The sequence below is a fragment of the Xiphophorus hellerii genome, chromosome 11 (genome assembly GCF_003331165.1).
Source record: "Xiphophorus hellerii strain 12219 chromosome 11, Xiphophorus_hellerii-4.1, whole genome shotgun sequence".
Taxonomy (NCBI): Eukaryota; Metazoa; Chordata; class Actinopteri; order Cyprinodontiformes; family Poeciliidae; genus Xiphophorus; species Xiphophorus hellerii.
Genome location: NC_045682.1, coordinates 23,568,069 through 23,590,539, shown reverse-complemented (window position 1 = coordinate 23,590,539; position 22,471 = coordinate 23,568,069). Strand labels below are relative to the sequence as shown.

At 35.2% G+C, this 22,471-nt stretch overlaps 6 protein-coding genes across 6 annotated transcripts; 1 reads left to right on the top strand and 5 right to left on the bottom strand.

The window, feature by feature from the left end:
- Window positions 1-56: 56 nt before the first annotated feature.
- On the bottom strand, window positions 57-1,037 carry LOC116728841 (olfactory receptor 51F2-like). Its single transcript, XM_032577159.1, has one exon. It carries the CDS (start codon window positions 1,035-1,037, stop codon window positions 57-59), a length of 981 nt encoding a protein of 326 aa, XP_032433050.1.
- Window positions 1,038-1,797: 760 nt separating this feature from the next.
- LOC116728699 (olfactory receptor 1361-like) lies at window positions 1,798-3,722 on the bottom strand. Its single transcript, XM_032576980.1, has one exon. The coding sequence runs from the start codon at window positions 3,582-3,584 to the stop codon at window positions 2,601-2,603; it is 984 nt and encodes a 327-aa protein (XP_032432871.1). The 5' UTR covers window positions 3,585-3,722; the 3' UTR covers window positions 1,798-2,600.
- A 2,492-nt stretch (window positions 3,723-6,214) lies between these two features.
- On the bottom strand, window positions 6,215-7,375 carry LOC116728729 (olfactory receptor 1-like). Its single transcript, XM_032577015.1, has one exon. It carries the CDS (start codon window positions 7,269-7,271, stop codon window positions 6,303-6,305), a length of 969 nt encoding a protein of 322 aa, XP_032432906.1. The 5' UTR covers window positions 7,272-7,375; the 3' UTR covers window positions 6,215-6,302.
- A 1,516-nt stretch (window positions 7,376-8,891) lies between these two features.
- On the bottom strand, window positions 8,892-10,896 carry LOC116727984 (olfactory receptor 6C4-like). The gene has a single exon (XM_032575695.1). It carries the CDS (start codon window positions 10,350-10,352, stop codon window positions 9,402-9,404), a length of 951 nt encoding a protein of 316 aa, XP_032431586.1. The 5' UTR covers window positions 10,353-10,896; the 3' UTR covers window positions 8,892-9,401.
- A 1,743-nt stretch (window positions 10,897-12,639) lies between these two features.
- Window positions 12,640-14,190, bottom strand: LOC116727983 (olfactory receptor 1-like). Its single transcript, XM_032575694.1, has one exon. It carries the CDS (start codon window positions 14,068-14,070, stop codon window positions 13,102-13,104), a length of 969 nt encoding a protein of 322 aa, XP_032431585.1. The 5' UTR covers window positions 14,071-14,190; the 3' UTR covers window positions 12,640-13,101.
- Window positions 14,191-20,668: 6,478 nt separating this feature from the next.
- or30bu1 (odorant receptor, family 30, subfamily BU, member 1) lies at window positions 20,669-22,471 on the top strand. Its single transcript, XM_032575693.1, has 4 exons — window positions 20,669-21,163; window positions 21,243-21,420; window positions 21,502-21,805; window positions 21,878-22,471. Exons 1-4 carry the CDS (start codon window positions 20,941-20,943, stop codon window positions 22,166-22,168), a joined length of 996 nt encoding a protein of 331 aa, XP_032431584.1. The 5' UTR covers window positions 20,669-20,940; the 3' UTR covers window positions 22,169-22,471.

Below are 22,471 nucleotides of genomic sequence, written 5' to 3'. Positions count from 1 at the left end.
ATTAATAGCATCATATAGAATTATAAAAGAATAACTACAGACAAGTAATGTCACAGTCATAATTTAATGGCTGTTTTGTTCATTTTAGCTCTTCTGCAAAGTTTCTTAATGGCATTCCTCACTTCTTCTGTCTTCAAAGAGTAAATAATAGGATTGAGCAGTGAGGGAACTGTGAATGTCAAAGTTGAATTTATTATTCTTGCATTTGGATGAATGTAGGAAGTCAGTACAGCTACATTGGTGCCCACAAATGGAAGAAAAAATATGGCAACAAGAATCAGGTGAGAAGTACATGTTTCTAAAGCTCTGAGTCTTTCCTCTCTTGAAATAGTCCTGGACAAAGCGATGGCAATGCAAACATAAGAGCTAAATATCAGAATGAGGGGAATGCACATCACCACAATAAGGGTAATAGTAGCCAATATGTAACTGTAAGATTTATCATTACAGGCCAGCTGATATATTGGTCCATGATCACAGAAGAAGCTTTTAATCTCTATAGATGAACAGAACGAGAGGCGATTAATAAAACCAGCCAAAGTTGCCATGATGCCAACCAAAAACATCCAACAACACAGCAGGATTACAACAACAGATTTTGTAGTTATAATGCTGTGATACCTTAATGGGAAGCAAATTGCTATTAATCTGTCATATGCCATTGTGACAAGCGTCCATGACTGTATCCCTCCGAATAAGAAAACAAAGAACATGTAAGCTAAGCAGGCTTCATAAACAATGTATCTTCTGTTAAATAAAAATGTGTCCAAGAGTTTTGGGATGAGAGCAGTGCTCCCACATAGATCTGTGAAAGCCAAGTTGAAAACTATTATATATTTAGGACTATGTAGAGTCTTCACCTTGTAGATAACAGAGAGGAGGAAACCATTGCCAAGGACAGTCATGATGTACACAAAGCACAAGAATACATAGTAATATTTAACATGAGGGATGTTGTAAAACCCACCAAGATAAAACTCTGCAGGTCGAACAAATGTGGAGTTAAATATGGAGGTAGGCAGAGTCTCTCTATACATTATCAATTCTATCAAAATTGACAGGATATGAAAAGATGAAATCACAAAACAGACATCTTCATAAAGACTGCCACAGCTGCATAACACCAGGTGTTGTAACCTAATTCACACCGCAGGACGGCAGCTGTACACTGCTCTCCATTGAACTGCACTGCAGTAGTGACTTCATTTATACATCCCTCCTCCTTTCATTTACACGCTGTCATGTTATCTAATGGTTTATATGCAGTGATGACATCAAGCAACAAAAACTGTTTATCACTTTTGCCATAATACTGAATTATCAGTGGCTCAACAAAATGTTCTGAATAATAATTTAATTAAATTCAGTTTATTTATATAATGTCATTTCTCTATAAATGTAGTCTAGAGGTACTTTTTCAAAAAATCTATTTTTATTCAGTCACAGAATAAAAAGACAGACAGATGGATCTCTGCTTTAGCTAAAAATCCTACACTATTAATCAGACAATATCTTAATTTCCATCTAAATTCTGAGGTTGACTCAAACTGCAGTTTCTCTTCTCAATATAGGTGAGTTTACCTAGAAAGATTATGCTTCCCTGAGCAAATTATATCTGACTTGGTTTTTCCATGTGTTTTAATGTTTGATTTTATAATGTAAAATGCAAACAATCTGGAAGAAATAGCACAATCTACATTTCTTATCAACTATCCTAAGATGGATGGGAAACATTTTCTCAGTTTCAAGCTCAATGTTTAGTTGAGAACAAAACTCATTTTCATGTCAAGATCACGAATGTCCTCAAAGGCCCAGTTTTGGCAGGTGTTTTGATACAATTACCCATTTACAAACTGATAAAATATTAATCAATAACTTAAATTAGAACTTCTGAAGTCTAAGTCATTGGAAACTCCTGGGCCTCAAACTCTTTCTCGCCTAGAATCCTACTTTTTGGTCTTGTTCAAAATGTCTCTTTAGACAAAAGACATAAATTTTACTCTCTGAAGTAAACTAATAAACCTGCATGGTTTTGTACAGCACAGGAACTTGAAGAGAAGCTGTGAAAAAAGAGCCAAAGCCAGGATTCAAACCCAGAACCTTCTCTATGAGGTTACCATGACAACAAGAGCCACCATGAAGCCCACATTAAAACAACCAAATTTATCAAATGCAAGGGAAGCCATGTTTGTTGTTGGAAATAAAAGTCAATCATAACTTAACAAGAAATGCTTATGTCTTTATTGTTTGAACACAGGCTGCCTAGTGTAGAAAAACACACAATCAATATAATACAAGTCATATGACTCGTAACACAACAATCCACATTTGATTAATTTATAATTTTGCTATTCGACTGTATCTCTTTATAAGATAAATAGGTCACCAGTTTAGTGGAAACGTATTTCTTTTACAACATTTATAGTTTTCTTGATCATTTCTAAAAAGGAAAAAATGAAGTAGGTTAGTAGGAAAATATGACATAATTGTTGAAATAAAACAATTAAAAACGACCATAGTTTAAAATGGCAATTTTAAGCAAACTTATTGAGAAACATTTTTAAACACAGAAGAGTACTATGTTTTTTTTTACAGTCAAGTCACATTGTTGTGGAATTTTTACTTCTTATTTTTGATTTAAAAAATATTTTGAATAACTTTTTCATTGACACTTTGATTTCATGCGTCTGCAGAACATAAATGATTGGGTTCAACATTGGTGGCAGCACAGAGGTCAAAGACAAGTTTATGATTCTGTTGTTTGGATGTATTTTTTCCATCAATGTAAATGTGATTAACAGGGGGGTAAAGTAGATAACCACTAATGAAAGATGAGCGATACAGGTCTTTAAGGCTTTGATTCCTGGTTGAAATGTTGCCACTTTTACTAAAGTATAACTAATATAGAGGTAACTTAAAAGGATAAAAACAAGCGGCAGCCAAAAAATAAGAACAGGATAAAAAAGTCCAATCACATGATTTGGAAAATTGTCATTGCAAGCGAGGCGGTAGATCTGACCGTGATCGCAGAAATAGCTGTTAATAACCAAAGACTTACAGAATGAAAGTCTTGTCAGGAGGCCGACAGCAATTAAGGCAGCAACTATAGCAAAGATCCAGAAAGAGGTGATCAAAGTCAACATAGATCTGCAGGTTACTTTTACTTGATAGTGAAGAGGAAATATGATGGCAACCAGTCGGTCGTAGGAGAGAGCAACCAGATTAAAAGACTGCATTGAAAGGCAAGAGTAGCAGAAAAAAAGGAATGTCAAGCAATCATTGTAGGGAATTATGTTATGGTTAAACAGAAAGATGTCAATCACCTTTGGTACCAGAGCAGAGCTGCCTAACAGGTCCACAAATGCAAGGTTAAAAACGGCAACATACTTTGGAGTTCTTAGATTGTGATCTAAATATATTATAGCCATTACGGCTGTGTTTCCCACCACAGAAATTATATACAGAAAAAAAAGAAAGATGTAGTAGGACTTCATGTTAGGCAAGCCAATAAATCCATTGATTACAAAATACGCAGGACGCACAAAAGTAATATTTTTTCCAAAAGCAGAGTTGAACAGTTCCATTGTAACACTCCTCCAATGTGCCAGAATCTACTAAACGTTCATTAAAGTGTGAAGAATCCTCTTTGGACAGCAGGACTGCCTTGTGCAGAAGATGAGATGTTAGAGTCGTTATCCCGATCTCGTCTGTCAGGCTTTTAAATGACGAAGTGGAGCCTTTAGAGAGGAGCAGCGATTCACGTCTCTCTTTATGTCTAATTCAGTTTGCCGCTGTCTATTCCCATGTGTGTCCAAGTCAAACCCAGTTCACTCAGTGTAATAATGAAAACCTCTTTATACAAGTTTGTGTGGTACGTATAATATTAGCCTTGTTAAACAAAAACGAGAGTAGTTCTCTGAGTTGTGTTTAAAGAGAGAAATTATACTTATGTACCGGTACATCTTGTTGATTAACGTAAGAAATACTCAAAAACATTATTGTATAAAAAATTAACATACATTGAAGGCAGTACAAATATGAACATATGTTTTGCTAAGGCCTTACCAAACTCTGATAAAGTGCCTTGATTCTCACATAAGATTGAGATTAAATATTTTTTTTTATCCTGCAGGACATAATATCATAAAAGCTGTGGCTTTGCTGCAAGTCTAGAGTTTGACTACTGTTCCTGTAACTCTTCACTGAACCTTTTGGATCATTTTCTTGGCTCAGCCGTGTTTCTAACTTATTAAAAACATTCATCAGACCAGCTATTTTAGTTGGCTTTTGAGAATTACAGGGAAAGAAAAATGTTTAAATATTAAAATGAATTGCATGCATGAAGTTGTCGTAAGACAATAAATTTAAATTAGACTCTTATCCATTTGTCTGTATAATTGCAACCCAACTTAAGCTGAACAAAATGATTCAGATATAAAAATATATTTTTAATACTCAAATATGTGCAAGAAACATACTCCCATACTAAGATATCACATGTACTATCTGTCAATTAGAAAAAAAAATGTCTTTAACTAAAATGTTTGTTCATACTGGAGTCATTGTTTCCAATGTAGCCTTGCAGTAGGAAGGTCTAATGTTTATTTCCTGGCCTTGGGAAACCTTCTAAACTGAAAAACATAAACATTTCTATTATATAATAAATCGAACTAAAAATATTCCTACAAAGCAAACAATATTCTTATTTATGGTTTCATTTCTGATGAATTACCTTTGTTGCTTTAATACTCTGAGTTAGTTATTTATTTAGATTTTTTTTTTTGCAATTGATACCTTACAATTTGTTTTCTCTATTTTAACCTTCAAACTGCTTCGTACTTTTGTAACTTTACACAATATTTTTGTATTTTTAAACATATGCACATCAGTCTCAAAAATATTTTTTCATTACTGTCTCCGTAGCCTTTATATTCTTTAACTTTCAGGTCAGGTGTTTTAAAATAACAGCTTACAAAAATAAACTGTCATTTTGTTAATCAAATAGTCCTTTATTATAAATGATTTGAATGACATTTTTGAATGACTTATTGAACATTTGGAAAATATAACCCTTTACATTAGATGTTCAGAGCAGAAATATTAACACGGGTGAGTTACTTTAATACCATAGAAAAATTGAAAAATAAAAATTGCAATGAAGCAATTTTTATATTTTTGAGGAAAGAAAATAAATTCATAATGTACCAATTTAACAAGATGGTTTAAATTTGCAACCTAGGTTTTTAACTTAGGCTTCAATTTTTCTATTCAGCCCCTTTCTCCTAATATAACGTAGTATGTCTTTAATCCTCTCTCTCTCTCGTCTTATTCTGTTATTACTCAAAAATCCTGTCACTTCAACCAACTGTTAATGAAGAAAAGTCCGATTCACAAGTACTGGAACATTTTTATTGCAGTCTTTTATTGCAGGTTTTTCAGATTGCGACACACTGCTTCAGCAGCTCTGTTTGGTTTTTTACATATTCCTTATATATAGTCTTTGAATTTCAAAGGGGAGGATTATGTAAAATCAAAATGTTATTCACTCATCAAAAGCATATGTGGAGTGTTGCTTTGATTCATTCATGCATGTTTGAGAAATCCTTGAATTTCCTGTGGCAGCCATCCAGGAGTGCCTTAGCTAGATTTATTGGATTTAATCGAAGTAAATCCAATTAGCAGTGCAATAAAACTGACTTTATGCATTAGGCTTCATAAGTATTTAAGTCTTTTCTGAACTGTAGCTACTGACAGAAAAACTGACACAACCTGACAAAAAAAACCACAATACTTATTTGATACTTTACTTATTTTTCTTCACTCTATGCAGTATTTAATCTATCATCACAGCATAATATATTAGGTCTTTGTTTTTTAATATCAAGACAGATGTAAGAGTCCACGAGTTTTTCTTGTTTTTGGGGGTTTTTTTGTTTTCTTACACCGTTTACCTCATTTAAACCCTATTAATGTCATCATTTTATATTTAAAATACTCTCACTTTGCTTAGAAAGAAGTTATTTTTCTATTTTCAACCAGCACGATTTTAGTTCTAGTGAAAATAATTAAGTCTCTCTAATCTTCCTAAATATTTATGATATTATACTGACATACTTAGTAAGAAATTAATAGAATAATATATCTAATATTATGACATAAACTTTTCTTTAAGATAATAGAGCCATCTACACAACATGTAACAGAAGATTTTAATGAATATTTTTATTATTATGACAAGAAGAAAAAGACGTACAATACAAAAACAAAAACAACAAATGTTTGCATATAATCTGAACCACATCCTACTTTCCAGTAATTCTGGATTGCCTTCTGATTTTCAATATCTTCTTCAGTGAAACTTTTATTTCTTGTGTCTGCAAAACATAAATGATTGGATTCAACATGGGTGGAAAAACAGAAGTAAGAGACAAGTTGATGATCCGGGCATTCGGATGTATCCTCGAACTCATAGTAAATGTGATTATTATCGGGAGGAAGTAGATTACCACCAACGAGAGATGAGCTGTGCAGGTTTTAAAGGTTTTTGCTCTTTCATGAGCTGCGGTAACTTTAGCCAAAACACAACCAATACAAATGTAACTGGACACAATGAATATAAAAGGGAGCCACGTAAGAAGCACTGGTAATAAATTACCAATGACTGAATTAGGAAAATTGTCATTGCAAGCAAGTTTATACAACTGGCCATGATCACAGAAATAGCTGTTAATGACCAAAGACTTGCAGAAGGAAAGTCTTGTAAGAAGGCCAATTGCAATTAAAACACAAGTTATTACAAAAAGCCAAAAAAAGGTAAGCATGGAAAACATAATCTTATGAGTAACCTTTACATGGTAGTGCAGAGGAAACATGATGGCCATCAGGCGATCGTAGCAGAGAGCAACCAGATTAAGAGCCTGCATTGAAAGGCAAATGTAGCAGAAGAACAGAAACGCCAAGCAGTCATTGTAGGGGACATAATAATGATTAAGCAAAAAGATATCAAGGACCTTTGGTACCAGAGCACAGCTACCTAAAAGGTCCACAAACGCAAGGTTAAAAACTGCAACATACTTTGGAGCTCTGAGGTTATGATCCAGACAGATTACAGCCATTACAGCCACGTTTCCCAGCACTGAGATTATAAATACAAAAAAGAGAAAGACATAGTAATACTTCATGTTTGGTAAACCAATAAATCCACTGATGATGAAATAAGGAGGACGGATAAAAGTGGTGTTTGTTCCAAAAGCAGAGTTGAAAAGGTCCATTTTAAAATATGCAGGGTATACTTTTGTGCAAGTTCTGTCAGAGCAGTCAACAGCGCTGCAGACATCAGCACTGTTACTTGTTCAGATTTGTTTTAGTTCATGGTGTTCTGACAACTGTTGAGGGTTTTTATTCTTGCAGTTTTTTATGCCCCAAACCCTCCAGGGTATTTGAGGTAAACACAACACAAGCTTCATTCAAATGAAAAAGTTTGATCTTGTGGAAGTTTCCTCTGCAGCTTGTGTGGAACTTTCTGGAGCTACATCTGTTTACATAAATCATTTCTACCAGTTTTACTTATAATCTTGTATTTTCTTAATAATACAAATATATTTTCTTTGATATATATACAGTATATATTTGTTTGTTGTGTTTACCTCAAATACACTGGAGTGATTGGGGCATAAAAAAGCAAGAATAAAAACCCTCGACAGTTGTCAGAACACAATATATTATACATATATATTTAAATATATATATACAGTATATTATATATATAGTTAAATATATATATTTAACTATATATGTATATCTTTTCCCCCCTATATGGCGCCACTGCCACCACTAACAGTCTTTGCACTTTTGCCATGTTGTCCATTGAAAATCAGATAAGAAATTGATTAATCATTTTATTATGAAAATGACTCAGCTTTTGGGTCATGGAGAGTCAGACTGAGCAAGAACCAGAAAGTTTATGTTTCCACAAGATATTTGTGATTGTCTTGCTCAGAAATCAGCTACAAATTGTGGAGTACTTTTTTGTTTCTCTTTTGCTTTTCTTTTGTTTGTTTACATTTCCTCTAACTTGTGTGAAGCACTTTGAATTGCTTTGTTGCTAAAAATGTGCTCTATAAATAAGATTACCTCACCTTACCATTTTTTTACTACTTTGAGATGATGATGTTAGTATTTAATTGGATAATAAAATTATGCATACAATTTTACAAATGTAATATAGTCATGAATATAAAGTTAAGTGTTTTGTTTTTTGTATTTCAAGAATTTTAAAATTATTTTTCATTTGGAATTTCTTCAATTAAAAGTAGAGTAAGTTTTGGCCATTAGCATATTTTTAAAAGTCTGCTTTTAATCTTGATTAAAATAATAAATGTTGTGCTGATTGTAGACTGTTGTGCTAGCACCAGTATGGATCAAAGGAAGAAACACAGTTACAAGCCTTTAAAGTTGATTATGTAAAGATTTTGATGAGTCAGATAGATTTTAAATATGTGGTGACAGCAGTAGTCATGGTGGTTGATATTTCTGATGGTGTCACCAGACATGATGAAAGATCAAAGGACACTGCTTTAAGTCTTTTATTTTTTTCATTTCAAAAATGTTTTTATTGTGGGCTGCACAGTGGCGCAGTTGGTAGCACTGTTGCCTTGAAGCAAGGAGGTCCTGGGTTCGGTTCCCGGCCCGGGATCTTTCTGCACGGAGTTTGCATGTTCTCCCTGTGCATGTGTGGGTTTTCTCCGGCTTCCTCCCACAGTCCAGAAACATGACTGTCAGGTTAATTGGTCCCTCTAAATTCTCCCTAGGTGTGAGTGTGTGTGTGCATGGTTGCCTGTCTCTGTGTTGCCCTGCGACAGACTGGCGACCTGTCCAGGGTGACCCCGCCTCTCGCCCAGAACGTTAGCTGGAGAGGCACCAGCAACCCTCCTGACCCCACTAGGGACAAGGGTGTTAGAAAATGGATGGATGTTTTTATTGTTATGGTGGTCACATATTACTTACACAGCCCTTTACACTTTTGATCAGATGATCAAGCATAAACACATTAAAAATAATTTGCTTAATCCACCATTTTTGCATTTACAGTCTGTTGATCATATTGACTGCTGAAGGCTAGCTACTGTAAAAAAATAACCTCTCTAATAAACAATCTAATGTCATTGTTTAGGCTGTTAGTGTGACTTTACAGACAAAAATAGTTTAATTATCTATCTTATACATTTAAGTCCAACATTCCCGACATTTTATTATAATATTTTTATTTTATTTCACAGTTAAACATTGTGTATCTACCTAAGATTAAAATAAACCCTGTTTGTGTTTGCTCTGCTCAGTTTTTATGCTCAGCAGTCATACAATTTGGCTGCTGGATAGATTAAAAATTTCCATCCAATTTTTTACCGCCTTGTTTTTTTTATGAACTTGTTCAAAGCTTGTTTTATTTCCTGTGTCTGAAAAACATAAATGATGGGATTCAGCATTGGTGGAATTATAGTAGTCAGCGACAAGTTTATGATCCTGGCATTAGGATGCATTTTGCTTCCGATTCCAAAAACAAGAGTAATGGGGAGAAAATAAATGGTCACTAATGAAAGATGTCCTGTGCAAGTCTTAAAAGCCTTTCTTCGTTCCTGCGCTGTTGAAATTTTTGATAAAGCATAAACAATACAGCAGTAAGTTGCTAGGATAAATGCTAGAGGAATCCAAAGCATGATAACTGTAAACAAAATACCAATTGCAAAGCTGGGGGAAACATCATTACAGCCAAGTCTGTACACAGGGCCATGGTCACAGAAGTAGCTGTTAATAACCACAGACTTACAGAATGACAATCTTGTGATGAAGCCAACAGCAATGAGGATAAGAGTGATGGTAAAAATCCACAAAAAAGCGATCAAATTGATCATAAACCTTTGGGTCACTTTCACTTGGTAGTGCAGAGGGTACATGATGGCAATCAGTCTATCATAAGACAGTGCAACCAGGTTAAAACATTGCATTGCAAGTAGTGTGAAGCCAAAAAACATGAAGGTCAAGCATTCATTGTACGAAATATAGCGACGATCAAACAGGAACATGTCAATGATTTTTGGTAAAAAAGCTGTACTGCTTAAGATGTCAGTTAGAGCAAGACTGAAAACTGCAACATATTTCGGACCTTTCAGAGTATGATCCATAATTATGAGAGTCAGCACAGTTCCATTTCCTACCACTGAAAGAACATAAACAAACAACAGAAAGACAAAGTAGAAGTTCACATTAGGAATGCCAATAAAACCTGCTATAATAAAATACGCAGGACGGACAAAGGTGATGTTTTCCTCAAGAGCTGGATTGAAAAGATCCATCTACTTGCTTCACTGTTCACAAGTCTTTTCTACTTCAACAAGCTTTGTTCAGAGGAGAGCAACTGAAATGGAAACACTGCTTCTCTTTTCTGACTTATAAGAGTTAAGGTTTGTTCCCTTGGGTCAACTTTATAGGAGCTCAAAGTTTGGTTACTGGGAGTGGAAATATGTTTGTTGTAGAAACCAAGCCCATACTCAGACTTCAAACTTTTAAAAATAAATAAATCAGATTACTGGTAGTGAGTTGATACTTGAGGAACTTTCATATCAAACATATTAGACTGACCTCTCTCTCCGATCAGATGAATTTAGTAAGTGTATTCATTCTCATCTCATCTGTTTTAACTTATTGTTGCTAGATTATAGAATCAATTTCCTTCACATTTAAACGGATCTAGTCTGATGGATCTACAGCCTGCTTAGAAAGCACTCTTGTTTCAATTACTGGCAAACCTTTGACCCTAAAATTGGCCTCAGCACCCCAATGTAAATCCCAAAAGGTAGGTTGAGTCTTGAGATAATCTTCAGAAATCAAGTTCAATTCAGAAATGTTTTCTAACAGTTGCATAAAAAACAAACACATTTGGTAAGATTTTGACACGGTTGTTCAAATTATTTGAAGTAATTACTATTAATTAATAGTAATTAGAAATTAATTACTGTTAATTAATTTGCCAAGAAAATGAAATTAACCATGATAATACTTTTATGTTAGAGCTGGAGAATGAAACACAACAACTCATTGTTCAATTTGCCCTAGAAAGTGACCAGCAGGTCCAAAGTGGAAAATAACCAGTGTTGTATAAAGTACTGAAATCTCAGAGTCAAGTAAAAGTACAAGTACCTCTCCAAAATACGACTTTGGTAAAAGTCGAAGTCACTGACTGAAATGTTACTTGAGTAAAAGTCTTAAAGTATCTGAAACTTCTTGTACTTAAGTATGGAAATTACTGTAAAAATGGATGTACTCAAGTAATGTAATGAAAAGTACAAGTAAAAAGTAAAACAAGGCAAGTTTGAATGACATTTCTTATATTTTGGTAAACTTGTCAAATAAACTTAAAATAATGTACCCAACCAAGTGCAGGCAAAATGAAACCTGCTAATAAATTGTTCCAGTTTTAAAGAGTAGCACATGTTAATGGTTTGTGGTTTTGAACTTGCATGCCTTTCCTATATTCGTTAAATTTAGTCTAAATTGCTATCGCTATGGCTTCTGTCCCCCATTGAACTAGGGTGACCAGACGTCCTCTTTTTCCCGGACATGTCCTACTTGTCAGACCTAAAAAGATGTCCGGGGGGAATTTAAAAATTGTCCGGGATTTTGGTCAACTGCCTCAAACACATTACATAGCTTACAGTGCATTATAGGGCACGGCGCTGCGTGTCACGTAATCCCTGAGCCGCGTCAGTGCGGGCAGCACTCTTCTCTGTTCGTCCCCCCACCCGGCCGCTGTACGGTGGTCTGATTTCTAATTTCCCCAACAATGGGAGAAGCGAAACAGGTGTATCCTATTGGAGGTGATGAACAAGCCCAGGCAAGCAGGCTACGGACTTTGTTCGGTAGCCTGCTTGCTACTTGCTAATCAGTAGGTGGGGTCAAAACACTTTGTTTCTCTCTCTCGCTTTTTTGTAACGAGTAACTAAACCACACATTGAAAATGTATCGGAGTAAAAGTACGCAATTAAGTTCGGAAATATAGTGAAGTAAAAGTGAAAGTCATCAAAAATTTTCATACTCGAGGAAAGTATGAAGTACTCCAAAATATACTTAAGTAAAGTAGTGAAGTATTTTTACTTCGTTACTATACAACACTGAAAATAACTTTTCAATCGTTGATCAACCCATAAATGCTAACAGGTTATGCTAACATCTCCGCCCTTTACTGCAGGAGTTGCAACTGTGGGAGCAAGCTAACTATTTCAAGTTTCAGTAAAAAAAAAAGGTTTCAAAGCCATTTGAAGAGAAACTATTTTCTACAGAAGCACTTCAACTGGTTGTGTTGCTCAGTTTTGGTCTAAAAAGATTTCAACCTTGTTCTCTAATAGAATAAGCTGTAAAACAGTTTGATTTAATGTCACTGAGAGAATAAAAATAGGCAATGTTCTTTTCTAAAGAGGAGACAGTTTCAAATATGCGTCAGTAAAACAAACAGTGTTTTAAAAATGTAAAATTCAAATGAAGCACATTAGCCTATAGTGCTAAGCTTATATCCCAAACTTTCAGGCAATCAAAAATATCATTATTGTACAGTATTGTGAATATCAAAGTTTTTAGAGCAATAAGACACCATAAAAACATGGATGTTAATGTTAATCCAACATGAAATACTGTAAATGTGTTCAGTAAACAAACAAAGACAATTTCATTATTCTGGTATTTTATTTTATAAAATTTAGAGTAAATGAGATTTTCTTCTAGAGGAAAACACCAGATTATTTCATAAATCTGTATTTCATTTTAAGCAAATCTTTTTTGAACTATGACTTTATAAGGAAATGCTTTGCATAGACATTAAAAGACAAGAGGGATTTAACAGGAAATCCAGTCAGGAACTAGAAAGAAACTAGAAATTGTTTGCTATTAATATCAAAACAGAAGTTAGCATTCAGAGACAACTGAGCTAAAAAGATTACACAATTCAGAACAAATGCTAAAATCAAGCCTCTCTGTCCTCTTTTATGCAAAAATAAAAGATATTTGTCAACATATTTCTGTTGTTTGAAAAAGAAAACAGGCCTAAAATATTTATTTCACCATAATTTTAGCTTTATTCCTACCTTTTAGTATTCTTTTAATTGATAATCTTATTTCTTGTGTATGCAAAACATAAATGACTGGGTTTAACAGTGGAGGAATAACAGAGGTCAAAGACAAGTTAATGATTCTGGCATTTGGATGGATGCCAGAACCCATAGTAAACGTGATCAATATTGGACAGAAATAGATAACTACCAATGAGAGATGAGCTGTGCAGGTTCTAAGAGCCTTCACCCTTTCCTGAGCTGCAACCACCTGAGCTAAAGTATACCCAATACATATGTAACTGGAAAATATTATAATAAGAGGCATCCAAAGAAACAGAAATGGAAGTAATTGTGAGATCACAACATTAGGAAAATTGTCATTGCATGCCAGCTTGTAGATTTGACCATGGTCACAAAAATAGCTGTTAATAACCACAGACTTGCAGAAGGAAAGTCTTGTAAGAAGGCCAATTGCAATTAAAACACAAGTTATTACAAAAAGCCAAAAAAAGGTAAGCATGGAAAACATAATCTTATGAGTAACCTTTACATGGTAGTGCAGAGGAAACATGATGGCCATCAGGCGATCGTAGCAGAGAGCAACCAGATTAAGAGCCTGCATTGAAAGGCAAATGTAGCAGAAGAACAGAAACGCCAAGCAGTCATTGTAGGGGACATAATAATGATTAAACAAAAAGATATCAAGGACCTTTGGTACCAGAGCACAGCTACCTAAAAGGTCCACAAATGCAAGGTTAAAAACTGCAACATACTTTGGAGTTCTGAGGTTATGATCCAGACAGATTACAGCCATTACAGCCACGTTTGCAAGCACTGAGATTATAAACACAAAAAAGAGAAAGACATAGTAATACTTCATGTTTGGTAAACCAATAAATCCACTTATTATAAAATAGGCAGGTTGGATAAATGTGTTATTTTTCACAAAAAAAGGATTAAATGAATCCATTGTCAGATTATTGTCATGCCTGTTGTTGCAAACCAAGTCTTATCTGTGCTGTCAGAAGCTGCTACACCATCAGTAAGGAAACTGATAAGCCCTAGCAGCTTTCATATCTGCTTTATGTTTGTCTCTGATCCCCTGAGTGTTGCTTTTCCAAACACTGTATGAAAACTCCTTAGCAACGCTGCAAAAGATTTGAGTTCATGTGTCCAAAACTGACTTCTACACTTGATCCACTTAATTACTTTTCATTTCAAAACTAAACAAAAAAAAAGAGTACAAAAAGATCCTGTAACTTAGAAAACAACTGAAATAAAAGTTACAAGTCCTCATAGAATAAAAGAAAATCAACTTGCTATGAAACGTTGCATTTTGTGGCTCTAAGAGGTGTCCTATAAAGTTGAATGGGAATTCCCAAGCAGTTGTGAATGCATGATAGATGTGCAGCCAAATTACTGGCAGATTGTGCATTCAAAAGACCAAACCACACACATATTCCAACTTTCAAGATAAATAGCAACAATGTAAAAAAAAAAGAAACCACTTCTGAAACAGAACTGCTTGTGAAGCGTTTGTTGCTTTCTTGAATTTTTTAAATTCAGTCAAGATTGTTAAAGCCACTAATTGAAAAACTGGTACCGTAAGCTAACGTAGAGGGAATGCTCAACCAAAACAAAAACCTAAGTCTGAATAAAATCTGCTAGATGCTACATTTTTATAATATTTTAGGGATATCTTACCCTATTATAAACTGTTCCTCCTTTTAAATGTTTTTCTTAAACAGATGTATTGTAGTGAAGTCAAGAGAGGTTGTACTCACAAGTGTTTTTCTCAATATATCAAGGTATTTCCGTATGTTGTTATCAGATAAGGATAACCGTTTGCTCAAGATAATGAGATCATTTCTCCCATTGTCATAAGAAGACATTAAATGTTTTCTCGAGATAACAAGATGATTAATTTTTCTTGAACACTCATGATTCGAAACAGATAAATTAATTATCTGTTGTGGTAGGGAAAGAGTTTGGCCAAAAAGCAAATATCTTGATTTACTGGTATGTTTATGTTTCAAGATTGACTTATTGTCATGATATGAATGAGGTTGGGTTGGATATTTTTTCCCCTTTAGTAAATTAAATCATCATTTGATAACAATTTTTTTGTATTTATTCAGGTTGTCTTTGTCTGGCATTATATTTCATAATCAAAAACAGAAGAAACCTGTAAGGGAGCAAATAGTTTTTCACCTGTCTGTGAAAAACTATTTTCACAGACAGATCACTTTGTGATGGTCTCTCACGTAAAATCCTGAGAAAATACACTGAAGACTGCTTGTGACATGATCAAATGTGGAAAAGTTTCAAGGACAAGACACATTGCAACGCAGTCTAAATAAGTTTACTCCTGCAAAGTTGCTGTAACTCCATAGTTGAAATGTTCTTTAGTCCCTGGATGAAGCTCGGCCTGTGGAGAGGGTTAATGAGTTGTTTTGTTGTTATTGCTTCTGCAGGGTGATGACACATCCTGAGGTAAACACCGTTTCCCTAACTGCACATGAAAGCCAAGGGAGAGAAGGGCTCACGTTATGTAACTTATCCAACAACAACAACTATTGCATTGCCCCGTGAAAAAAGTAACTTTATTCCCTGAATATTTGCTCTTGGTATGCCGTTAAAATTAAAGTCTAAGAAGAACAGCGTTGAAATCTCAAACTTCATAAGATAAAAATCACAAGCTCTGGTAACATGCTTAGCTCTGCTTGAACATGACCACAAATAATAAACCAGTTTATACCCTTGCTCACCTAAATCCCTTAGAGAAAAGCATCTTATCTTATTTGATCTTGTCTTGTCTCTGAGACTAGGACATGCGCTTAGTAGTTTTAAAAACTAGACGCCAAAGCTGCGATTAATGGCATCAAAATTCCAAAGGAGCGAACCCTGAACGGCTGCTATACATGCGGTCATCATTCTTATTAGTCCCGTCGGACCGCTTCTCTTGTGCCTATAACAGTATCCAAACTGATCTCAAGTGACTATTAGAGTATCAAGGCTTCCCAGGTCAATCTGGTGCATCATGTACCCTTAAAAAGAGATGTGCTATAATGCTACTGTTGCTTAATGAGTGAATTGATTGATGAAATTCCTCCATCGGGTACAGAATAAATGTTTTTCATCTAGTGTCTCACTTTAAGAAATCAATAACAAGTGTCAAGTTCTTTTCTAATTTATGCAGCTTCCCCACTTGAGAAGGGATGGACAAATCGATGTAGACTTTTATTAACAGGGGTTTCACTCAAAGGACCAAGCAGTTTTCTTCATTTTTTTTATCCTCCATTTATTTAATGTGTGTCATGATATTCCATGAATGGTCCAGAAGCAGGTAAAAACCTTTAAACAAACCCAAAAGAAGAAAAATAAATAATTACTAATCTGCATGTAAGTTTACATAAATCAATTCCACTCAAACTACAAAGCAAATGGTGACAAACTATATAAACAATACTAAGCAAACCACTGGGACTCAAACCCTCAAAGTAATTAAAGTTAAATGAACAAGTAACTAAACTTAAGTTCTCTAACTTTAAAATACATTTCACATTACCATTTACAATTACATAATATTTTGATTTATTTAAATATACAAATATTCACCTTTCAATATTAATCATAAATATTTACTTTATAAATATAAATAGCTAATGTTAAATTGATTAATAGTTAAACTTAACACCCAATAACAACAACAATCAGTTTAATCATTAAAATCAATCAGTTCCAGACTTCACCACCAAAATCCACCGCTTCAGTTCAGACGCTGCGGTTCTAGGCGTTATTTGGCCGGTAAAGCTGGCGGCCCGCTGTCGGGATGTCAGAAACTTTGCAGTCCGATCTGTCTTACCGGCTGCCTCTCCGCTCATTTACAGATTCATCCAGATCTGCACAAATTCCAGGATTTCTGATGAAGAGTCCCCAAACTCCAGTCCTCTTTGTTTGGCTTTCTTTTCCGCTTTTCTTTCTTTCATTGTCCGTCCCTCTTTTAGGTCCGTGTGGAACATAGTGAGCGCATGTCTTATTTTTTTTTTTTCCTTTTCTGATTTGACTTCACAACAAGAAATAAACTAATTCAATAAGAGGTGAATGAGAACATCGTTCAAAACTTCTTCTGTTTGCTGTTTGGTCCGGTTGAAATCCAGTTCAATGGGAGAAATTGTGTAGGCTGGCAATTGCCAGGCTAAATTTATGGGTGTTGTTATCGACTGCTTAGTAAAATTTAGATGCAAAAATCTTTCTCTAATGTTATAATAATAAATTATTTGGTAAGATTTGAAAATATTGTTCAAACAATGCTTGGAGTTTAGAAACACGACTTTTACTTTTTAACTTTTCTCAGTTTTGTCAGTTTTTGTCTTTTTATATGTATATTTACTTGCTGTAACATTAATTGCCCATTCAGGACTTGAATAAATCTGGATATGAATCTATGGAAGGAGAATATGTCATCATCAGTAGCTCAGCTCTTGGCCTCGTTCAACGACTCAAGTTTTTATTATTATTTAAGTTTTACTCATGTTAGTGCTGTAAGAAAGAGGCCATTTTCTATTTTCATATTAGTTCAGTTACTCCAAACTAAGTCAACCCATCATTTTCAACCTACGAATGCACCAACAAGCAGCTTTTGACTTTTCAGTAAGACAAAAAAGTATTTGTTTCGTAGAATCAGACCAGCAGAGTGAGCTCTTTCCATAAGTAAGCCTTTAACCTTTCTGTTGTTGATATTTTGTGTAGGTTTTACATAAAAACACAGAGAAGAACTGCCAAAGATATTTTCTTTGTTATTGTCTTTATATAAAAACATTTCTTACCTGGTTTTATGAAGGCCTAGTGGCTGAAGAGCCAAAGGCGGCCCGATGAAATTGCATGTGGCCCAGTGTGTTGTGTCAAAAACCATGTCAGAACTTATGATTCATGAAGTCAAGCTGGTGCATGGTGTGACATCCACAGGGATTTTCTATTAGGTTATTGTTTAAAATTAATACAATTCCCTCCCCAGGTACAGTATGAGTATTTATCCCACAGGAGGTTCACTTCAAGGAATAAAGGAGACGGACAAATTATTTTAACAAAGGAACATAAGAATGTGGAAATCAAGACTGAAAAGATGCAGTCTTGGTTATCCACCAAATTCTGATGTGCTTTTTTATTTTTCTGCAATTGAATTGTTTGATTAGATTTAAAAATATTTATCAACTGTGATTTTATAAAAAATTTCCAAACACAAATTAGATTAGCTTCATGTCCGCCTGTCATGCCAGAGCCCAGAACAAAATAAAAATTAAAGGAAACTGTTTACCGTTTCAGTTCAGTAGTGTTATTAAATAGCACATTTTTGTGAGAAAATCTGTTTTTAAGTAGCAAATACTGTCTTACATTTTGAACGATCTGGATTATTAGAAATGTTCTGAAAAAAGTTTTTTTTTGTTTGGACTTTCCAACTTTGTGCAATCAAAGAAAAAGTCGTACCAGCTTTTACAGGTAACTTGTTGTTACTTGATCACTTATTTGAATTTTCCTAATCAGTGATACTTTTTTTTCGTCGCACCATAATGGAACAGTAACTTCTCATTTGGCCTCAGGAGAATCCTGATGTTTTTTTTTTTCTTCTTCCCACAAGCCTTTTTCTATTCTCAAAGGGCCGAAGTCTTACTTAAACTTGTTATGATAAACTCACTAATTGATCCTGGGAGGATTTGAGTTAACATCTGCTACCTCCTTCCTGCTCTGTGATGAAAAACAGAAATCCATCCATCCATTGTCTACACCTGATCAACCTTGCAGGTTTGCACGGGGAGCTGAAGTGTTTCTCAAAAGGGAGGGCTCACCATGGACAGTCCATCACAGAGCAACACAGTGACACAGGACAAACAAAACAAACTTTTATCACCCAAATAATATTGTTTATTAAACTTTTTATACACAGAAACTTTCCTCACAGCTGTAATAATTGCATCTCTGGTCTTTGAGCTGCTCACTTGGGACTAGAAAAACAGTGATCAGAAAATGTTGGGTTAAAGCAACTCAGTTTGGGTCATTTTAGCTTTGAGTCAAACATGAAGTGTGCTGTTGATTAGACCCAGCAGGCTGAGTTGGTTTTTAAACCAACAAATGGGTAAAAGGGTAATAAATAGTTGATGTCTGTTCACAATAATTGGATTACAGATTAGTAAATAAACGGAATTGTGATGAAAATGGTTTAGTTTCTTGTTGAATTTTGAAAAAAAAAAAACATATAAAGAAAAAACATGATGTCTAATAAGACTTTATTGAAAAACCTTAATTTGAACCAGTTCCGCTAGGCCTAGCTCATGCTAACTACTTAGCAAATAAAAGGCAAATGATAGCTTCATAGAAAAGGGAAGTTTTAGTCCAGTCAAAACATCAACAATCCCTTTATACCAGGGAATATTTTCATGATGAAATATATATTTTGAGAGATGTCTGACCTGAACTCAATGCATCTGGTTCTCTGGGAGCTGACAGCATGTTGAAAAGTTATGGACAGGAGGCTTTGGAGCATGTTTGGTGCAGCTGAACCATTGCTGCAGATTTTCTTTTACCTCTGAATGGGTAACTTTTCATTACTTTAACTGGAGTAATGTTACCCATTTTCAAAACTCTGGCTGAAGTGGGGCTTGTAATTCCAGTGTGGCATCAGAATGCAAATTCATTCTCCAGATCAACTTCAAAACCCCAAATCAGGCCTGACTTGCGCAGGCAGGTGCACAATTCAAGTTCGCCCAGATCAGGAGGAAAACGTACAATTGTTTAATTTTATTGTATTTATCTAGTTTTTGAGGCCATAGTCAGTGTTATACAATATTATTTTACCATCGAACCAATTTCTATTTGACCTGTGGCAGAAATTCAATGAGGTCTGAGCAGTGTAGTTATCCTACATCCCTCAAAATGGCAGTCTGTCATTTAAGACTTCTTCAAGTTTATTCTATAAAACAACAAACCAAGATTTTTGGCCCACTTTTTGGCTAAAATTTCTCAATAATTGTCCTATCAAAAGCCTGGGAAGCACACACATGCACTCAATGAAAATGCGTGCATGGGTGTACTTCCTTGGCTTTTTTTAGTCAATCAACTGCAGCCCTTATGTGTTAGTGTTTATGCCATTTTAAGCATTTTTTAAAGATATTGAATAATTATATGGGCTAACTCATTATGTAACTTAAAAATCTGAAAAATACCTCTTAAGCACAATCTCTGCAAGAATTATTGAAATAGTGGACATGAGCTCAGTTTCTACCAGTTTGTTTATGTCACTTAAAAAATTAAAGATGTCTGTAAAAGAGTTTATGTAGCCAAAGATTTTTTTCTGTTTCAGTCAGAACCTGGTGGCAGATCTTTCCATAAGAGTTAAGATGAACCTGGCAGATTAGATGGCCTCTGAAATTTTCTGCCATTCCTTGAGTCTGCTGAAAGTGTAATATCTTAAAGTAGTTTCTAAGACTAAATTGTTATTCAAAGCTTTCCTAGACAACTCCCATCCATTCATCCAATAGTTACACCCGGTTTCCCTCACAGGGTCGCGGAGGGCCTGGTGTCTGTCTCCTCCTAGACAACTTGAACGAGCTAATTATAATTTCTCTTCTGAGACAAAGTAGCATCAACAAATTTTATGCTCCCTATGCTGGAACATCTTAAATAAAACTCTGAGTCTTCTGGTTCTACCCACCACACTGTCAAAAAAAAAAAAAAAAAAAAAAACACAGGGTGAGATCTCTGCTCCCATTTCCTGGATGTCATTCAGTTGAATACTAGAGCTGCTGCCAGTCTGACAGTTTTCTCGCCCCACTCCGCTTGCAGCATGGCTCAAGTGGAAGAGAACTACACTGAAGTGTCAACGTTTATTATTGTGGGCTTTCCAGGTCTGCAGCTGGAGTATTTTCACATGGTGGCATGGTTTTTGTTCATCCTCTATGTGACCATAGTGATGGGAAACCTGGTGTTGGTGGTGATGTTTGCTCTGGAGCACAGTCTCCAGAAGCCCATGTACATCATCATGGTCAGCCTGGCTCTCTCAGACATCGGTGAATGTTGTATATTTTATGTCAAACTGTATTTTGTATCTTTGAAATGGTTCTGATGCATGTTGTTGTTTTTCTTTAGGCTTTACCACAGTGGCTTTACCAAAACTTATTGCTCGCTATTGGTGGAATGATGCGAGTATTGGCTTTTACACATGCCATTTCCAAAGACACATGATCCACTATTTTGGGAGTTTGAACTCCCTGATTATGCTGACCATGTCTGTGGATCGGTATCTGGCCGTCTCTTTTCCTCTCAGGTGGTTAAGAAGCGACTGTACACTTTTTTGACCTGAGTCCTACAAGAAAACATCAATCATATTCGCTTTTTTTTTTTTCAGATATCCCATGCTGATGACGGCCCCAACTATGACAATCCTGACAGTTTTCTCCTGGTTAGTGGCACACGTCTTCCCTGGTGTCACCTCCATTAACTTTATCCAGATATCTTTTTGTGGATCAAACCAAATCATACAGGCCTTTTGTGACACCTTATCCCTTGCCGCTCTTGCATGTGGGGATAAACGTTATCTTTCCATGGCTTCATACGCCACTGCAATGTTTATCCTTCTTGTTCCTTTGATCTTTGTGATATCCTCCTACTTTTGCATCATAATCTCAGTCTTTCACATGACCAGCGGACAGGTGAGCTGCACCTTTTTGTAGTTTTTATTCTTGTTTCAGAATGACCTAACTGTGATCTGCTGCTCTCCACAGGGCAGAAGGAAGACCTTATCGACGTGTGCCACCCAAGGCTGCATCATTTCAATCTACTACATACCACGGTTCTTCGTCTACTCCGTACCACACATTCCTAACATGAAGATGACCCCGGACAGCCAAATAGCCACAACATTTTTCTACAGCTTCTTCCCTCCGCTCATAAACCCGTTTGTGTACTGTCTGAGAACCAAGGAGATCAAGGCAATATTGAGCCGCTGGGTTCAGAGATTACAGGTTTTTCAGCCCAAGTCCAGCAAAACGGCCACTGTTCCCAAAGTAAAATGAAAAAACTTAAACCATGTTTTCATTTAATGCATCTTTCTGTAATAATATATGGTTATTGTTACCACCTTGGTTTCCCAGCATTCTATCACTTGTCTCTAGAAAAGACGATTCTTCGCTCATAACTTTGAAATTTTAAGCTTTTGAAAGGTGAATTCAAACCTCAGTAATCCATTGGGTACCACGCAGTACCCAGATGAAATGCTATCAAATAGATTGAAATAGATTTATTTCTTATTTTAATTTCTAAAAGTGGTAATAATTTTAATTGAATTTGGATGTATGATTGTTTATATTTAAGTAAAT